Raw genomic sequence first — 20103 nt, forward strand, 5'->3', positions numbered from 1 at the left:
AAAAGTGTCCCATCTTCCCCGTCCTACTATATAGTGGGGTGGGGAAAGATAGGACATTTTTTTGCTCTATTTTCTCGTTCCATTGGGTAGTAAACAAAGAACGTTTAAAGAATTATAAAACCGTATTCTCACAACTACCATGGACCGTTTTTAATTGTTTGAAACACGATTAGGATATTAAAGGTGTCCTATCTTCCCCACCCTGCTATATATATATGAAGTTGTCAAAACCAGAATTTGAATCAGAAAATAATAATAAGAGCTAACGGCATTCATCTTACCCCACAATGCTATACTATATGCCAGAAGACGTAAAAAGTTGTCAAAACAAAACTTTGAATCTGATTTTGTATTCAGGCAACGAGTAAAAACGATCGTTGTATTTGGTCGCATGTTAGGTAAGACAGTGGCAATAAACGAACGAAAATCATAATCGGAACAGAAAACGTCATTTCTTTATATTGAAGTCTTGGATTAAAAGGTCAGTAACGTTTTGGAAACTTAGCGGCAAAAAAATAAAACCGTTTTTTTGCGGTTATTGTACTTAATTTTTGGCACAAAATTTTTTTTAGCGAAATTGAAAAATAAATGAAAAAATTCTGGGAGTTGTGAAAAAATCTGGAGAAGGGTTAATATGATTGGGTTTTAACCGCTGTTTTTATATAAAAACGTCTGAATTGAGTGAAAGTACAGAATATATCTTTCAGACGAGTGATAACTGTGTGTAATGTCCACAACGACGGTAACTTAAGAGCAATACGCAGAGAAACAGGTAAAATCTTAACTTTCAGGCTTTTTGTGTGGGGGTTGGAGCACCCCGAACCCATTAAAATGGGTTCAACAGGTTACCCAAAGGGGTTAATTGCCTAGGGGTACCAAAGGGGGCAGCGTAGTAACTTGGCACAGTAGAACCAGTATTATACAAGCATGAGACACCTTGAACACCAAGATTTTGATGATTTTGACTTTTTTTTTCGAGAAATCTATGTTAAAAGCTACAACCGTGGCCAAAGCAAAAATGGTAGCTTCATTTAAAAAATTGAATGGAAAATTTTTTTCCGCAAAGAGGTTACAAATTTTTAATTTTTTTTCTTTATTTCATCCCCGGTCTTTTCTCTCTGCGTTGAAGTTCTGGGGCCGATTGGAAGATGATCTTTGGAGGATGCTCTGCATCTTCATCATGTACTCCCTGTGATCATGGAGGATCAAAATTTAAACTAGCCGAAAAACATTGCGCAGCACTGGAAAATATCATCTGAGAGCATTTTTTTACTATCCGGTACAATTTAATTTTTGTTTTGAAAATTTTTTTGGGGGCAACACTAATTATTTTTATAGGCAACACTGCGATTTTAAGTTACCTTAGATCAAAGTTTAAATTACCAAAAAATATTGCGCAGCACTGTAAAACGCCAACTAGCAGCATTTTTTACTACCAGCCACATTATACTTTTTGTTTTTAAATTTTATTTTTTTAGGTAACACTACTTTTTTACTACCAAGCACAAAATAATTTTTGTTTTGAAAATTTGTTTTTTAGGCAACACTATTCTTCTACTAAAAGGCAAAAAATAATTTTTGTTTTAAAAAATTATTTTTTAGGCAACACTGATTTTTTTATAGGCAACACGGAGATAAAAATTATTTTTTAGGCAACACTGATTTTTTTATAGGCAACACGGAGATAATGTTACCTTGCATGGTGAAATGAAGTCTCCACCTCATGTAAGGACTTTGATACATCAGCTTTATTATCTTGGATCTATGGAATGCATTAGGTAAGTAAATGAATTAAATTAATTATGTACGTGTGGCCGGGTATAGACAGTTGCTATAACACGGGTGTTCTGTTTCATACACCTCGTGCCAGCTTATGAGTTAACACGTATGTAACTTTGTGGGTTTTTTTGTAAATTTTACCATATTTTAATGTGGCAACGACAGTTGCTAAAACACTGGTGTTCTGTTTCATAGACCTCGTGCCAGCTTACGAGTTAACATGTATGTCACTTTGTGGGCACTTATTTTCCCTATTTTTTTAATGTTTTGCTGACAATTTTAGACAACCCATTAGTGACTACTGGGTTGGAGCAATTTACATTAATTGTCTTGCCCAAGGACACATACACAATGGTAGCAGCATTGAGCCTTGAACTGACAACCACTGTGCCATGGTATTGTGTTGAAATGTTGGTATTATAATGTTACCTGTCTTTGGCTGTTTGGTTTTCGATTTTGGTGAGATTTTTCTGAGTGATGAAACTGCATTCTATGAAATATTGTGCATGTTATGGTTGAATTACATGTATTTCCCAAATGCTTTACCACATAATGTGTGAAACATGGGGTGGAATTTACACCCAACACCCCGTACTTTACCACATAATGTGTGAAACATGGGGTGGAATTTACACCCAACACCCCGTACTTTACCACATAATGTGTAAACATGATGCAAAAAAAGGCAAAAAATAACATGACGCAAAAAAATAAAAATAAATAAAATAACTCACCTTGCATGATCTAACGCTTGCGCAATCCTCAGATAGGAATTTGAAGATTTTTCAGCGAGCCTCAACAACGACGACCACATTTCTTTATGTTCCATCAAAACACTCTCAGTGACTTTACGCAACTCGCGTTCCTGTGCAACTTGTGATTTCAATTCTTCTTTCTCTTCTTGGTTCTATGGCACAAAGCACAAAAAATTGAAAATACGAAACAAAAATTGGAAAGTAGAAACAAAAGTTGGAAATATGGAACAAAAATTTGAAAATTGGAAACAAAATCTGGAAACAAAAATGAAAAACTGTTTTGGAATTAGTGATAAGAATTTAACAGGTGGCCTCATATTGTATAATTTTATTTCAGAAGAAATTGTTTTCCCTCATGCGGCAGGTCATTGACTGTTATTATAACACCAGTGTTCTGTCTAATACGCATACGAGTTACTTTGTATGTGACTGGGTTATAATTTTCAGATAGGTGTCTTGCCCAAGGACACACCTCATAATGGTACCAGCACAAGGTCCCGTTATTCCCTTGTTTAGAATAGAGTAGACATCCCAATATGCAACACGCCAGGGGAGCTTGGGCCTAGTATATAGGGCACAGTTGGCCCACTATTACAGCATTATTAGTATTCAGGTTTTTCATAAAAGAATTCTCAACATAAAAATTTAAAAAAATAGTATATATTATATAGTGGGGTGGGGAAGATGGGACACCTTTAGCACATAATATCCAAATATCCTGATTGTGTTTTAAACGATTAACAATGGTCTATGGGAGTAGTGAGGATATAGTTTTATAATTCTTTAAATTTTCTTTGCTAACCACTAAATGGGACGAGAAAATAGAAGAAAAAGGTGTCCCATTTTTCCCCACCCTACTGTATGTTTAGTATGCTAATTTTTATTGTTGTAATTTATGCTGCATGCATTTACATCCCACCTCTTTCAACTTAACTTGCAGCCTTTGTTGTTTAGCATTTAACGCATCAGCATAAGCGGACTCTATTCTGTCTAAATGGACTTGTATACCACTCGTTAATCGTGCGATGCAAGAAACCATTCGCCGACGTGGACCAAATAACCTTTCAAGGTAAAATAGGGTGTTAGGTTTATGGAGCATGCATTTTATTACATTTAACAGTGCATACTAATGTATGTATTGCATATAAAAAGATAGACTGTTGAAACTTAACAGTGAATATTCGGTATTTAATTATTTTTGGTCAATGACCTGGGATTTAGGCCAGATTTGGCTCATTACCCCAATACCCAAGGCCAGGGATTTAGGCCAGATTCGGCAGGTTACTCCAACACCCCGGGATTTAGGCCAGATTTGGCCCATTACCCCAACACTCAGGGATTTAGGCCAGATTTGGCCCATTACCCCAACACCCAGGGATTTAGGCCAGATTCGGCAGGTTACTCCAAGTCTCCAACACCCCGGGATTTAAGCCAGATTTGGCACATTACCCCAACACCCGGAAAGCCCATTTAAGTCTTTCATGCGACCGGTGCCGCGACACCGCATTGCAGTCAGATGCGTAATTGGTACTTGAATAAGCTAAGTGTGCCCGTTGTAGATATATGCAAGTGTTTTTTACAGACCTCGTGCCCTCTTACAAGTTAGAGTTACCACATATGTAACTTTGTGGGTAATTACTATTTTCGTTTTTTTTTACAACTTACGTGATTCCGATTTCTTTTAAATCTTCCTCAGTAAGAGAGAGGAAGATCCGAAGATCGATGTCCTGTTTCTGGAAGATAGGAAGATGTTTGCTGCATCCAATGTCGTGCAACAAGGACTCAAGATCCTGTAGATAAAAAGTAAAAACTTTCATTTTTTATATTTCGGGGGGAAAAGTGAAAATTCGAACTTTTCAAATTTTTAGGAAAAAAGTAAAGATTGTTTTTTATTTCAATTTTGAAAAAAAGGCGATTTTATTTTCAATTTTGAAAAAAAAAGGGTAATTCTTACAGAAAACTTATGAAAAAAAACAGACACACAGAAAAAATGAATAGTTATTTCAAAAACGTTTTTAAGTGTAAACAACTAAAAATTTTTATAAAACAAAATAATACATAATGAGCTGTTTATAATGGAAAAAAAATGAAAAAAACATACACACAAAAAATGAATAGTAATTTCAAATTCAATTTTTAATGTAAACAGCTTAATATTTTTATAAAACGAAGTTATGCATAAATAAAAAAGCACAAACACAGTTTCCATGCAGTACATTGCATTAACAACACAGCCATGCGATGCGATGTGATCATGAGAAGGAAGATATATATTACCTTAGGGCCCTCCCATGGTGGTTGCCGCGTATCCTCATTTAAGTGTGGAGGATTGTCTTGTAAAACTGAAACATGCAAAAGGCAGAAACATGAACAAACCAAAACAAAAAAATATAAAATATTAACAACAACAACAAAAATGGCAACAACATAAACGAACAAAAACAACTTAAAATATCAACAACAAAAAAAACTGTCCAAGAAAGAATAATTTGGTTGTAAACTTGCAATACAACTGTTGTGTATATAGTAACATGCATAAAAACAAATATAAATATGTGAACAAACAAAAACAACAAGACCGTAAACTTCAGATAAAAATTGGAATAAATTTATATAAATTAACAAAATTCTAACCAATAACTTAGTCAGATGAATGCTTGAACAATAAAATATGTCAAACAAAAATAAAATATAAATTTGTAGGGGTGAATGGTAAAACAAAAGGGTAACTTACAGTGGGGTACTGTGGAGTGGGGGTGAGGCTTTCCATCTGCCCCTAACCCCGTCATTTGCGCAAAAGCTTTCGGCCCAGCGTGGATACTTGGACCAGATTGTCCACAGTTGTTGTGTTTTGACGATTTTCCATTTTTGTGGTTAACGTATCCTGAACAAATTTTTACTATTAATATTTTGTTTTAAAAAAAATGTTTTTGAGTAATTTATAATATTTATAAAATATTCTCAACAAAGTTTTTAAACTTTTCCATTAAAATTTTGTTGATTTTCCAATTTTGTGGTTTACATATCCTGAACAAAATTTTACTATTAATATTTTGTTTTAAAAAAAAAATATTTTTTTGAGTAATTTATAATATATATATAAAATATTCTAAACAAAGTTTTCAAACTTTTCCCAATAAAATTTTGTTTTAGAAAAAAACATTTTTGGATAATTTATAAAATAAAAATATCTTAAACAAAGTTTTAGCATTACTAAAATATTTTGAGTAAAATATAATATAAAATGTCCTAAACACCGTTCTACCAGGAACAAAATATTTTATAACAAAATATATTAGTAATATTTAAATTAGTATTAGAATATTTAATTAGTACTATTTGTGAACTAAATATATAGTAGGGTGGAGGAGGATGGGACACCTTTTCATTCTATTTTCTCATCCCATTTGTTAGTAAACAAAAAACATTCAAAGATTTATGAAACCGTATCATTACGACTTTCATAGACTGTTGTTAATTGTTTAAAACACGATCAGGATGTTTGGATATTATGTGCTAAAGGTGTCCCATCTTCCCCCACCCTACTGTACATTAAAAACTGTGGTCTTATTTATAATATTTAATAAGTAATATTGGAGAACTAAACACATTAAAAAATTGTTCAGGGTATAATATTCAAATTAATTTAATTAGTAATGTAAGTGAACAGTGGTGCAGACAGAAAAAAATAAAGCAGGGTTTTAATCAAAAAATTTGTAAAAAAAAATAATTTTTTTTTCAATTTTTTTTTCAAATTATTTTCTTAATTATTATTTTTTTTGGTTTAAAAGGGGAAGGTCGCGACCCCCTAAACCCCCCTGGCTGCGCCACTGTTAGTGAACAAAAAATACTGAACAATTTAAAATATTTAATTAGTTAATAGTAATATTTGTGAATTAGGTTTTGGTTGGGTACTACAGTTTAAAGTTTTGTTTAACAATGTCATTTTTTATGCCATTTTTTTTATGTCATTTTATTTTTTTTAAAAGTTAAGGATTAACCAGTGGCCTTGAACTAAGAAATACATTATCTAATATAGACTTACAGACCTTGAGTGAACACCGTTTACTGTTGCTTAGTGATTAATTTACAATAATTCAAAAAATCAATACAGCAGTGTCTTCATTATTTACACAGGTCAAATAAACTGAGATTTTTGTCGGGTCAGTTGGGAAAATAAATAAATTTGGGGGGTGGGGCACTGTTGTGTAAACCTAGGTTACATATGTAGTGTAACAAATAGTGGATCTTAATGTTTTATAAACTGTGTATAGTCAATCTTTTGGGTAAACGGGCAAGCTCTATCCCAGGTCCCCTAGCATGCCTTGTATTGGGACCTCACCCATATAAAAACAGTCAAATATTTAAATGGATGTAAGTTTACACAATGTTTTGATAAAATTTATCATTTCATATCATTAAAAAATTCAAAATTATAACATTCACAAGAACCTCACTCATATAAAAGCTGTCAAATATTTAAATGTATGTAAGTTTATACAATTTTTTAATAAAATTTATCAATTTAAATTAGCAAAACTTCAAAATTATAACATTTCCAAGGACCTTACCCATATAAAAACAGTTATATGTTTAAAAGTACGTAAGTTTACACAATTTTTCAATAAATTTATCATTTAAAATTAGCAAAAATTTAAAATTATAACATTCACAAGAACCTCACCCATAATTAAAAATGGTCAAATATTTAAATGGATGTAAGTTTACACAATTTTTTGATAAAATTTATCACTTAAAATTAGCAAACATTTAAAATTATAACATACAAGAACCTCACCCACCAAAAAATGGTCAAATCTTTAAATGTACGTAAGTTTACACAATGTCTTGATGAAATTTATCATTTTAAATCATTAAAAAACTTAAAATTATAACATTCACATGGACCTTACCCATATAAAAAGGTCAAAAATTTAAATGGATGTAAGTTTACACAATTTTTTGATAAAATTTATCATTTCAAATCAGCAAAAATTCAAATTAAAGCATTCACACAAACTAACACATCAAAAATTTAAATTAGGCAAAAGATTTTACTTTTAGCACAATCAAACATGTAACTTGACGCTCAGTAACCGGTAACAATTTCTTTTCAAGTTACTAACCGAGTAATCGAATCAATTGATTTCGTTGAGGCGTTAATAATAAGGTTGGTTTGGAAACCCCCGTGTGGCTTACTAAATAAAGGACCTATGAATGACCATAGGTGTATCACTGTACCCAATAGTCGAATAATTTTTTTTTAATTTTTATTGTTTTTCACATATTTTTTTAATGTATATATTTACATTTTTTTATGTACTACTGGGTAGTCAAATTTTGTTTTAGGTTTTAATTTCTTTTCACATATTTTTTAATATATATATATACATTTACATTTTTTTCTCCAGCTACTACTGAGTATCCATTAGACCAATTATTTTATTTTTTATATATAAATGTATCTTTATATATACATTATATATATATATATATATTACATTTTTTAAATTTATACTTTTGTTAAAAACAATTCTGTACTAATAACATAAAAAGAAAAGATTCTTTCGTTTACAGAAAGCTAATGTTCAAAGTACAAATGTAATTATTTCAGGTCTGAGTACAATTCTGGGTATTTGACCTTTTTAGTTTTATTACGTAAGTATTAAACCATTAAAACCAGATGTTAGTAACCTTAGGACCCATGGCAGCTTAAACATATAACAGAAAACCACACCCATGACCTTGAACCTTATATAATGTGACCTTGAAAAATATTACAATGTATTACTCATGTTTGAGCAGAAAATATAATGACCACTAAATCAATTTTTAAAAACATTTTGTCATTTTCTCAAAAAACAAAAATTGTAATATAAACTTTTAAAAAACAGAAAACAAAATGACCACTAAATCAATTTTTTAAACATTACGTAATTTTCTCAAATACCTAAAATTATATTTTTAATTAAGCTTTTAAAAATCATTAATGAAAAAAACGAAATACAAAATATTCAAACATTTTTTTCGCTAGCATTGGTATTACTCCAAGGCCCAATACATTATATAGATTTACAAAAATCAGTTAAAAAACTTTTAACTTATTTTGTGCAAACATTTCTAGTTAGTGCCCTGTAACCACAGTGAATTAAAACCGTTTTCATTTTAGCCTTGAAACTTCCAAGAAATAAAACATAAAATTTTATCTTAACATTGTCATTTTGTTTGCCAATTTAAGGTAATTAATCTAATAAAAAAAACTTTACGTCCACATAAATGTTAAATAAACTAAGATGACTAATGACATTTTGAAACTATTTATAAAGTTAAGTTTGTGTATACATAATATATGTGGTTTTAAAATGTGGTGTTAATAACTAAATTTAAATTGGGCATAGTTATTTAAAACCTAATTTAACTATTTATAAAAGTTAGGTTTACGTATATATAATATATGTGGTTTTAAAATGTGGTGTTAATAACTAAAATTAAATTGGGCATAGTTATTTTAAATTAAATTTAAATGTGTGAAAATATAAGTCTGGGATTTTTCTTAGTTCTTAGCCAAGAAGATGTTATATAACAAGTAGCAACGAAGCAAAAGATTTTTGTTACAAACATTACACATATAAAAAATGTGTGGTGTACAAAATTGTTTAGCTGAATTCTAACCACTCCCCACAAAAATGGCCCAGAAGATGTTATGTAACAAGTAGCAACGAAGAAAAAGATTTTTGTTACATTACACATATAAAAAATAACATTACACATATAAAAAATGTATGGTGTAAAGAGATGTTAAATAACACATAGCAGCCAAAAGTTCAATATCACATTGCTTGTAGCTGGTAAAAGACACAATTTAAATACCTGGTAAATTGTTATTCTTTGGTCTCCTATGTATCTTATGTTGTTCAATCATGCTGGCGATTTTTCGGTGGTCGTAGGCAAGCGCGAGCGTCCAGGCATTTTCTCCTTGGTGATTTACACGGGACACATCTACCCCCTAAAGTAAAGGCAAACACAGCGTAACAACATCTAAGCAACCCTGTGAGTTACGCTTTGCCAGGAGGGGGTTTTAAATGGACAATGGCGCTTTATTGACACACTTTTTCACTATTTGTTTAGCAGGACACCAAATAAAATAGCTTTTTTTGTAAAGCAATGGTTTATAACACGTTGCAAAATCTTAGTCATAGCGATAGGTAAACATTATTGATATTGACAGGTACTTACTTTTTGTAATAATTGCTGTACAATAATTTCGTGACCTGATGCCGCGGCTTCCATTAATGGCGTCAAGCCATGTTTTGGCTCCCTAAAAAAATTACAAAAAAACAAGTTTTTAAAATTTTTCTGTCACAGAGTTGCTATGTTTTGGCTCCCTAAAAATAACGAAAAAAAGGTAAAGGGTAAAACCTTATTTTTTAAAAGTTTTTTTGTCGCAAAATTGTCTATTTGTAACCTTAAACACTTTCCTATTACCCACATGCGCATGGATGTATCCTTTACTTAACCTAGGTTTGAGTTTATGTACACACAACATGTGTAACTTGCTCTTGTGGACAAGTTATGTACAGCATATTTAACACTACTAAAATACCAGTGATAAAAATTTGACCCGACTGTTGTTGCTACCTGTATAATATAATTTCAAAACTGGATGTAAAAAATAAATGGCAATTTTTTTGAATTAAGTGTTTTGTCTAAAAATTTGAAAATTTTGTTTATATCTCAATTATAAATATATATAATATTTATACTAAAAGTTGTATATATTTATTTATCAAAAGAGTTTTAAAAGTAAAAAACAGTATCAGTGTGACAAACACAATATATACATTTTTTTTTTCAACTCAAGAAAATATAAAAACATATATAAAAAAAGGAAAAAAGCAAACTTACATAAAAAAGTAAAAAAGCAAACTTACATAATCTCACAGTTGGCGCCACATTTGATGAGAAATTCAGTGGTTTGTTGATGGCCCGCACTTGCTGAATGTAACAAAGCAGACCAACCACGTTTGTCGACTGCATTTATATCTCCACCTTGCTGTAATGTCAATAATATAGAAAAAAAATAGAAAAAAAACATTAATTAATTGTAATTATTACTGTAATCAACTAACAACAGATAAAATAGATATTTCCGGGGGTTTATTTTACATTAAAGTTGATAAAAATCTCATTTATGTGATTTTTGTTGCCTGTTCGCAAATTGGGATAAAATATTTTTATAAGATGTATTTTCTTTATTTAACGTTTTAAAAAATATGTTAATTGACTTTTTTTATTTATTAATTGGTTCCTTTATTTGAGGACACTATAATTTTATGTCCACATCAAGAAAATCGTCCTATAATCAGACAAATAACCATTAACATAAATGAAAAAAATTTTAGAGGAAAAAAAACACAGAAACTTTATGGAAAAAAAATATATATATGCTATAATATGCTAACCTGTATTAAAACATGAATACAATGTTCATTTCCGCACATAGATGCCAGGATAATGGAAGAATACCCTTGCGGTGTACGTTGGTTTGGATCAGCAGAGTTATCAAGTAAGCAATGCACTGTGTTTTCATGTCCCATATATGACGCATACATCAACGCAGACCAACCAAGCCTATTCACAGAATTGAGACGTGCGGCTTTTCTGAAAGAAAAGGTTTTTGTAAGGTATTTTATATTATAATGGCTTAATACTATTCTGAATCTGTTATATTTTTTTATATTTATGGTACCTTTATATCACATTTGAGAATCTCTATCTATATTCAAGTTTTGATTTTTGGTTTGTATGCCCTTAAATAGATGGAAAATTGTTTGTACTATAAATTGCATGAACGAATGTTACGCTATGTTCTCACATAACAGAGCAATTTTAAGTTATACAACAAGTGTCCTGTTTCTTACACCCTATGCGTATGCCTGTTTACTATTTAATAAGTTATGTAACTTTGTGGGCAACCATAGTGACTACTGGCTTGGAAGCAAGTATTGTTCAGTGTCTCATGGAAGGACAACATGGCCACAGTATTTGTAGCATCAAGCCCTAAACAGTCACAGTGTATTCTATGAGTACACAAACCATTTTCCAAGGGGCAGTCTGCACAGTATTGCAGGTGCCCAAGCATTTTGTTTACAAACTTTTGGTTTTGCTCGCCATATAGTTAAACCATGAAAAAATACACATTAAACTAAGTAGGATTTCCTAATGTGGCTTGGAAATGTACATGCTTTGCACGCCGATTTTTAAAGATAGCACACGCCCACACGAAAAAAACATCTTACAGGCGCGAGATCTCGTCAGGAACTGCCATACTCTGCAGACTGACCAAGAGGGCAGATATTAAAATATAGCAGTTTTTCTACCTGTCCAATATTTCTTGTACAATCTCGCTCTCTCCAAGTGAAGCTGCAGTAAATATATCGAGAGGTATCGGATCAAATTCTTCGTCTTCGTAGCTGAAGGTGCCATCTGTAAATGCAAGAATGGATGCAATTTAATTAAAATCTGGTAATAGTTCAGTCTGCATTTTTTTGAATTTATAAAAATGTGAATTTGAACAAAACTTTTATTAACAAAGGTAAAATACGACTTTTTACAGTTCGGCATAAAACTATTAACAATTTAGCGATATATTGTAGGTTTTTAAATTTGTCGTAACTTTACATTGTTGTTGCATAATGATATATTTTGCACCTACCTTTATTTTGCTTTAGTCCTTTCCACATAGACAAACTGGCATCAAAAATGCCCGATTCATCCAAATCGCCCATTATTTTAAAAAACAGCCAAGAAATTTAAGGCTTGCTTATACTGCACTAAATCAGTAGGCTATTTTTGTGTAGTTTTATATATTTTTAACCTATAGAGCTGCTCTACAGGTAAATCTAGTTTTGTTTTATAATGTTAAACAAGCTAATTGGTTTGACCTGTTGGTGTGATTTAATTTACTCAAATGTATAAGTATCATTCCAATACTGCATAAGGCTACAGAGCATTACAACAAGACTACACTGCGCACTGCTGTGTACAGTAATGAAGTATTGTGCCTTGTCTAACTATCAACAGACAAAGCGCCAAAAGCGGGAGAAGTAATTTCCACTTTGCGAATGGGTACGCTTTGCGCCTACGGCCACGGATTCTTGACCACACTTGATTTTGATGGTGTGTAAACTGTATAGTTGCTACTTGCTAGTTAGAAGTGAAACAGCAATAGAATGGAAATGCCACGTTTGCTCCAAACGTTATAGTTGCACTTGCAAACAATCGTTGTTATTAAATGTTTACCGCTAAATTTAAAAGTATATTACCCAAAGAGAATTTATTAAACGATAGTTTATTAACCACTACAAAAAATATGATAACAAGCCACATTACAAAACCTATTGTCTTTTGAAGCTAATATGTATGTTATACTTTTAGATTAGGTAGGGTATTATGCCAATATGCCACAGAATCACAGATAAGAGAGCCACTCGTAATCGTAGTTTACGAGTGGCTCTAGATAACCACCACACTTTTTAAACACCGCTCTCAAAACCTTTTATCAGGTAGAAAATAGGAACATTTGTGCTTATAAAATGAGAGTCAGTGTTGCAGTGACATGCACAAGAGTAACCTACGAAGGATAGTCGGACGATTGCAATTAGCAGTTGTAATAGAGATAAAAAAGAGAGAAAGATCTGCTTCCGGTATACCGGTTTATCTTGGTGCAGTGTATCATCACGGGTCTTTTAAACGACTTTTCGTTTGTTGATACCAGAGATACATAGGCAAGAGATTGGCAATGACGTCAGTGCCGATCTTTTGTTTATGTATCGCCGTTAATATCATCAATGCACAAATACAGCTACTGTTTTGTCTTACACAGCATGTCTTATAAGAAATAGGTTGTTACTTTATTTTTTGTATGGTGTTGCGCCCACATTCCTATGTGTAGTGCTTTGTTTTTATTATTGCTGTATCAGGTAACGGGGTTAAATCTTTTTGGAGAAATTTAACTACGGTGACCCGCTACTACTACTACGCGTATTGCACAATAATGTGGTCAAAGAATGACATTAGCTAAATTCACAATATAGATATTCAAGTTTAGCAAGAGAGTTAAAGTCAGTAAAATGCACAGTTGACTATTCGCGGTAGTTTAATACAAAGCTTGCAATGATTTGGTCGATAAAGAGTTGGATAGGTGCGAATAAAATATCTTTCTTTACTCTTTAACTTAATTTGTTGTGTTGACACTACTGCAGGGATAAGTAAATTGTCTTCTTAAGCTTTTAGTGACTTGTCTTAGTCCACCGACAGCATGCTGATCGGGGAAAGATACAGGTACCGCTGGGTGGTGCTAGTGATGGCGTCAGTTACGAGTGGATTAACGTGGGGGATTGCGATGACTGTGGGTCACTTTTACTCCAGTTGGATGTCGTATTTTGATGCCCCAGCTAGCTACGTTTCCATGGCTGGAAGCCTTACACTTACAGTGGGGTGTGGTGCAGGTATCGGGCCCAACATATATTCGCTAACCATAAGTCACAAACACATTTTTCCAAAGCGCCGTTGCATTGACGCTCCGCAGCTACTAGCAGACATTCCGTCTGACTGTTTAAAAATCACGATTACCACTTAGTAATGTTTGGTGCCAGTGAAAAGTGTTACCCCTAAAATGTTCTGTTGCAGTTGAGTACACTTGGAGCACCTATATTTAATAAATATACATTTTTCTAAATTTCACTAAATCCATAAAGATTGCATGTTGTGTAAAGTTACCAGCTAATGCAGCTCGGACAAGACTTAATAGTTTCCTTTCCCATAATATAACAATGACATTGCCACACAAGCATTGTGTCCAATTTTTATACACAATCATCTAGCTTTTTTACATTTTAAAATCCTAACATATCTGTTTGATAAAACATATGACTGCAAACAGTAAATTGGCTCTCACATATACATACTATATTAAGGCCCCATCTTCCGTAATGTGGTAAAGAAACTAGGACTGAGATGGAGTTCCTTTTGTGGAGGGTTGATCATGGCAGTGGGACTTGCTGCAGGGTATTTTGCACAGTCAGTGCTTGCCATTTGCTTCACATTTGGAGTGGTAACAGGTTAATAGAGACATGTTTACAATTTGTTTAATAAAATTTATAAAGACATCTGTAATTTATGTTTAATAAGCTTAGAATAGTTCGGTTCTTAAAGGTCGAATGGTACGCTGGGATAGTTTTTTTATTCTTTGTGAATAAGGTCCTTGTCAAGAACTGGGTTGCGGCAATATTCGTTAAGTGTTTTGCCCATGGACACATAAACTAATCAGTATTAGTATCGCAGTTAAGCATCCAACCAGTGACACTTTGGTTGTGATGCAGATGCCTAAACCACTGACCCGTAGTGCAGCCACTAGGATATTTAGTAAATGTTTCACTTGCTTGTAAGCTAAGTTGAAAATATGCCCTTACAGTTTTTTTTTTAATTTTAACCAACAAATACCAAGAATTTGTTTCAATTCAAACGCAGGGCTGGGTAGTGGTCTTTCAAATTTCTGTGGCTGTGGTGCTCTGAATGAATATTTCTACAAGGAAAGAGCATTTGCAGAAGGCGTTGCTGGTGGTGTGTTCTGTTTGTTTTCTTTTTGTATTTCAGTGGCACAGCAGTACTGGATAACTTCATATACTTGGAGGGTATGATAGCTAAAGTATATTTTCAAACTATAGGACCAGTGCACTAAGTGGCATGGTGTGTAAACTGATCTTATGTAGTATACATACAAGTGACTTGTTTTATTATTGCCTGGTAGGCAACGACAGTAGTTATAACACAGGTGTTTTGTTTCATTCACCCCGAGCCCACTGATGAGTTACTACATATGTAACTTTGTGCGTGATTACTTTTTGGGGTATTTTTTAATGTATTGCTGACTGTTTAGACAACCAATAAGGGACCACTGGATTAGAGGAAATGCTGAAGTTTCTTGCCCAATGTCAGAAAATTGCCCTTTTAAATGACACAGCATAAAATAACACATTTTAATAATAACTGCAGAAGCAAATAACGTCAAGTTTTATAGACATGTTATAACTTGTAAAATTTCTTTTTACAGGGGGCGATTCTGCTAACCAGTGCACTTTCCCTCCAACAATGCATTGTCAGCTTATTTTTTATATCACCAAATGTGGTGGCTCAACACCCACTTAATTTCTGGAGAGAAACAGATGCCCAACACATTGTGAGCAAAAGTGAAAATGATAAATGTTCAGATGAACCATTGGAAACGTCCAGTAAAGCTGCTGAACAAGATCAAGTCAAATCAGGTTAGAAAAATGCCTTTTTATGAAATGTTACTAAATGAATGATGCTTGCTAATTTGTTTTGTTTGTGAGTGGCAGGGTAGGACACTCATTATAACACAGGTGTTCTGTTTCATACATCTCATGCATGCTATGAGTATATGTAACTTTGTGGATGAAGAGATTTTTAATGTATAGCTTGCAGTTTAGGAATGTATGGCTTGGGGTCCACTAAGCTATGTATATACTCATAAGCAGACATAACTGTAAGGTACCAATGGGTACGGCATACTAATGGTCTTAGAATGTAGGACAAACTGGACCTTTACTTCTATTTTGATATTAGTTAGTTATTCCCTAAAAAAAAAAAAAACTAATATTTTAAAAAAGTCAACTATTGTCTGATTTTTTTTCTATTACTGAGTTTTCAAAATGCCCTCAAGTAGATTACAAGTGTTAAAATACCAAGAACTGTTAATTTTAAACTATATTAAAAGGTATATAAAAACTACAAGACATTTACTATTTTCTTTAGATCTTCAGAAACAAAGAAGTTACCTCAAAATTATAAGCAGTCCAACTTTTCTACTTTTGGCCACAATTGACTTTCTAAATTGGTTCGGACATTTTATACCTTATGTTCACCTTGTAGAACGTGGCAGGTAAAAAAAAGAGTAATCGGTCAGTTCTAGCATATGTCTCCATTTCTTTTTGCCATATACCTCACAAATGTAGAATAGAACAATAGAGTTATACCCATCTTCATTTGGGACCCATTTAAAAAGCTTGTGGACATATATACTTAACACCTGAAATTCATTGTTTAACCAGCATTATTATGAATATAGAATAGAGTGGTATTTTTATATCCTATTCCATTTGGGACCCATGTAGAAAAGCTTGTGGTTGCTTAGATTTAACACCACCTAAAGTTCATTATTTAACCAGTGTCCTTATTCATACATTTCACAATATTTCTCCATTTTAAAAAGTCTATTTATCCATAATAACCCATATTATCACCATTTATTTATTACTGTAGAGTTAAATACTGTTTCATAAGAACATTACAAAAAGTACATTGTTATTTCTTGACATATTAATATGTAAACAAACAGTGGCCCCATAACTGAACTCTTTTATCCCACACAATATAATAAGTAAAACAATCAACAGAGTAAGATAGATCTATAGTCTGATATTTCTTTTATGCTGTATAATCAATACATTTTATTTTAACTTTGAAGGATACAAGGTATTGGCTTTGAATCATCAGCGTGGCTGGCTTCAGCATTTGGCGCAGGTGGTTTTATCGGTCGTCCCCTCACAGGGTTTGTGTGCGATTATTTTAAAATTCACCCGTTCAAGGCATTCTGTTTTGTACAGGTGAGATTACTTGGTATGCTGAAGTTACTATCCATGTTATATACAGATACAGTAGGGTGGGGAAGATGGGACTCCTTTTCATTCTATTTTCTCGTCCCATTTGGTAGTAAGAAAAGAACATTCAAAAAATTATAAAAACGTATCCTTACGACTTCCATAGACCGTTGTTAATTGTTTAAAACACGATCAGGATAATTGGATATTATGTGCTAAAATTGTCCTATCTTTCCTCTACTCTATACTATAAGTTCCTACTGTAATTTTAATAAGTGAATGTAACTTATTTTTTCGCTTGGCAAACCAAAAAATAAAGTGGTCGCTTCACCTAAACAAGCCATTTATGTTTAAATATTTTTAAGTTAAACTACTAATTTAATATGCTTCACCTGTCTCAAGTAGCCCAGATGTCACCTTATTTATAAGTTTGTAATAACATATTAACATATATTTTACAGTTTGTCAGTGGTATCTCAAGTCTAATCAGTCCGTTCTGGCCATCTACGTGTGGTCTCTTTGTGTACGCAAGTTTCTATGGATTTTTTTCAAGTGGGTATGGTCTGTTTAAGTCTGGTGTGCCTAGAATGCTGGGTTCAGCCTATTATGTGGATGCTCTGAGCCTAATGCTGGTACTGGAAGCTATAGGTGTGGTTCTAGGACCCACTGTGAGTGGTAAGTTATAGATTGTACACAAAATAATTTTTTATTCAATTAAATGTAAATATGTTTTAACAACTGTTGTTTTGTCGCTATATCCTGTCCTTTCTTTTAAAACATTTCTAAATCTTCGCTACTGTAATCAAAGAGACAAAGAAAAGTTATTGTTATTATTATAATATTCCTCCTGTTTTTGGAGGAGTGGGGATTTAAATGGTGCGGAATTTATTCTTATAACTTTTTCCATTTCTTCTGTAACTAACATTAATAAATCAGCACTTGAGAGTTATTTGCCTCCAGTGAACAACAGTATGTAGCTTTAAGTCAAGTTTAACCCATTCTTTGAAGTTTTATTTAAGGATATATTAAATTATATAATATTCGGTTTATCTGTATATAGTGGGGAGGAGACGGGACACCTTTACAAATAATATCCAAATATCCTGATGGTGTTTGTTTTAAACAATTAACAATGGTCTATGGGAGTTGTGTGGACACAGTTTTAAAATTCTTTGAATGCCCTTTGTTTACCACCAAATGGAAGAAAAATTAGAATGAAAAGGTGTCCCATCTTCCCCAACATACTATATATGTTGAACCATTTGACTTTATTTACAGGTATTATATATGACCAAACAAACTCATACGATTGGAGCTTTTGTTTCTCTGGCCTTTGTCAAATTCTGACAGGAATTCTTAGCTTTTTCATTCCAGCTGTTCGTCGATTTGAAAGCAGGCGTGCTTTACAATTAGATGTTGCATAATTCTGTAGAATATTTCTTGCTGGTGAGAACTTGCAGAGTAAATAGTGATTAGGCTGTAGGATTGCAAAAAACTGTTCCATTACCTGCTTATAAAATCTGTTCCTTTGTGAAATCATACCTATGCTTTTTCATTGCACTTTTTACGTTTCAGGTATTAAAAATTGTAAAACTTAGGAAATATTTATGTTTGTTGTTAATATTTATGACTGCCTTTTTGAAAGGTACATTTTTCGCTTTGTTGCTTTACATTCATATTTGTAAAACTTGCACATTTGGTTGGTATAGTTCCTTTATGTTTGTAGCATGAAGAAATGTTCAATAAACATAAGCAAACAAATAATTCCTTATTGAACTCCTGAACCTCTTGCAAATAGCATAAGGTAAACATTTATATATTCGGACTTTGGCAAATAGTATTTTCTCTTTGCCTAGAACACTCAATAGTACAGAAATAAATAACTTCCGCTACTCTGAAAAAACGCTAGTACTTGTTTAAAACACTATCAGGAAATACAGGATTTAGGTGTGAACGGTATCCCATCTTACCCCACAATACGATACGTGCTAAACGACACTATTTTAAGCGGTCAATTTTTAAATGCTTTTTAAAGAAAAAGTGACTAAATTTTGTCGTCTTATCTCGCACATAAATTAAGATTATAAAGTACGATTGTTTCTATTTTTAACCCCCTTCGAACGTAAATTTAACCCTTGTTGGTAACATTACTTATCGGCAACACTTGCTCTTTGTCGCTGGACAACGTTGGGAACTGAATGCGATTTTGGTTTTTGATTGGAATTTGCAGCACATCTTTAAACGTGTATTACCATGTGTCTTATTTAAACGGTTGTGTATTACCAGACGTGTATTGTCATAGACCTGGAGATAGGTCGTGGCAACTGTCAGTCTCATGAAATATGTTATTCAGGTGGTTTGAGACTCAGTTGTCATAGACATAAATTAACTTTTAGTATTGTTCGTATTAAAAAAATGGTGGTTTTGTCCCTTTTCAGTTTACGGGTAAACAGAGAGCACGATTCTTAGAATTTTACTTTATATGTTTAACAACTACAGCGCTTATTCGGTGTAATAATAATTTGGCTATACCGTGCGCTGGACCGCTGGTGCGTACGCTATTGCACACCGACACCGTGTAGTTCCGCGTTGTTTTCGAAAATAAGAAGTATAGGTACTATTTTTACAAAACAGTCACTATTGTGTTGGTTACTTAATAGATGCTCAATGAATTGCACACAATTGGGTGCTAGTGAAGAGTCTTCCCCCCACCTTATTTGCTAACCCCAGTCTGCAAAGTATGGCAGTTCCTGTCGAGATCTCGCGCGTGCAAGACGGTTATTTTTTGCGTTCGCGCGTGCTATCATTAAAAATCTGCGTGCAAAGCATGTACATTTTCAAGCCACAATAGGAAATCTTACTTAATTTAATACGTATTTTTTTCTTTG

The 20103-nt window shown here is 32.8% G+C and overlaps 2 protein-coding genes across 2 annotated transcripts; one reads left to right on the plus strand and one right to left on the minus strand.

The window, feature by feature from the left end:
* Window positions 1-937: 937 nt before the first annotated feature.
* LOC149728666 (ankyrin repeat and SAM domain-containing protein 3-like) lies at window positions 938-12544 on the minus strand. Its single transcript, XM_089888408.1, has 14 exons — window positions 12250-12544; window positions 11915-12020; window positions 10997-11195; window positions 10466-10587; window positions 9771-9852; window positions 9405-9540; window positions 5269-5418; window positions 4812-4876; window positions 4200-4324; window positions 3454-3595; window positions 2514-2686; window positions 2209-2269; window positions 1695-1762; window positions 938-1189 (listed from the first exon to the last, which is right to left on the minus strand). The coding sequence occupies exons 1-14, from the start codon at window positions 12320-12322 to the stop codon at window positions 1099-1101; spliced, it is 1593 nt and encodes a 530-aa protein (XP_089744534.1). The 5' UTR covers window positions 12323-12544; the 3' UTR covers window positions 938-1098.
* Window positions 12545-13744: 1200 nt separating this feature from the next.
* LOC149728667 (monocarboxylate transporter 2-like) lies at window positions 13745-18953 on the plus strand. Its single transcript, XM_089888413.1, has 8 exons — window positions 13745-14044; window positions 14513-14656; window positions 15066-15229; window positions 15649-15859; window positions 16371-16497; window positions 17083-17221; window positions 17677-17890; window positions 18494-18953. The coding sequence occupies exons 1-8, from the start codon at window positions 13855-13857 to the stop codon at window positions 18637-18639; spliced, it is 1335 nt and encodes a 444-aa protein (XP_089744539.1). The 5' UTR covers window positions 13745-13854; the 3' UTR covers window positions 18640-18953.
* Window positions 18954-20103: the final 1150 nt, after the last annotated feature.

Source organism: Ciona robusta, chromosome 11 (assembly GCF_009617815.1).
Source record: "Ciona robusta chromosome 11, ASM961781v2".
In the NCBI taxonomy this organism is placed as follows: Eukaryota; Metazoa; Chordata; class Ascidiacea; order Phlebobranchia; family Cionidae; genus Ciona; species Ciona robusta.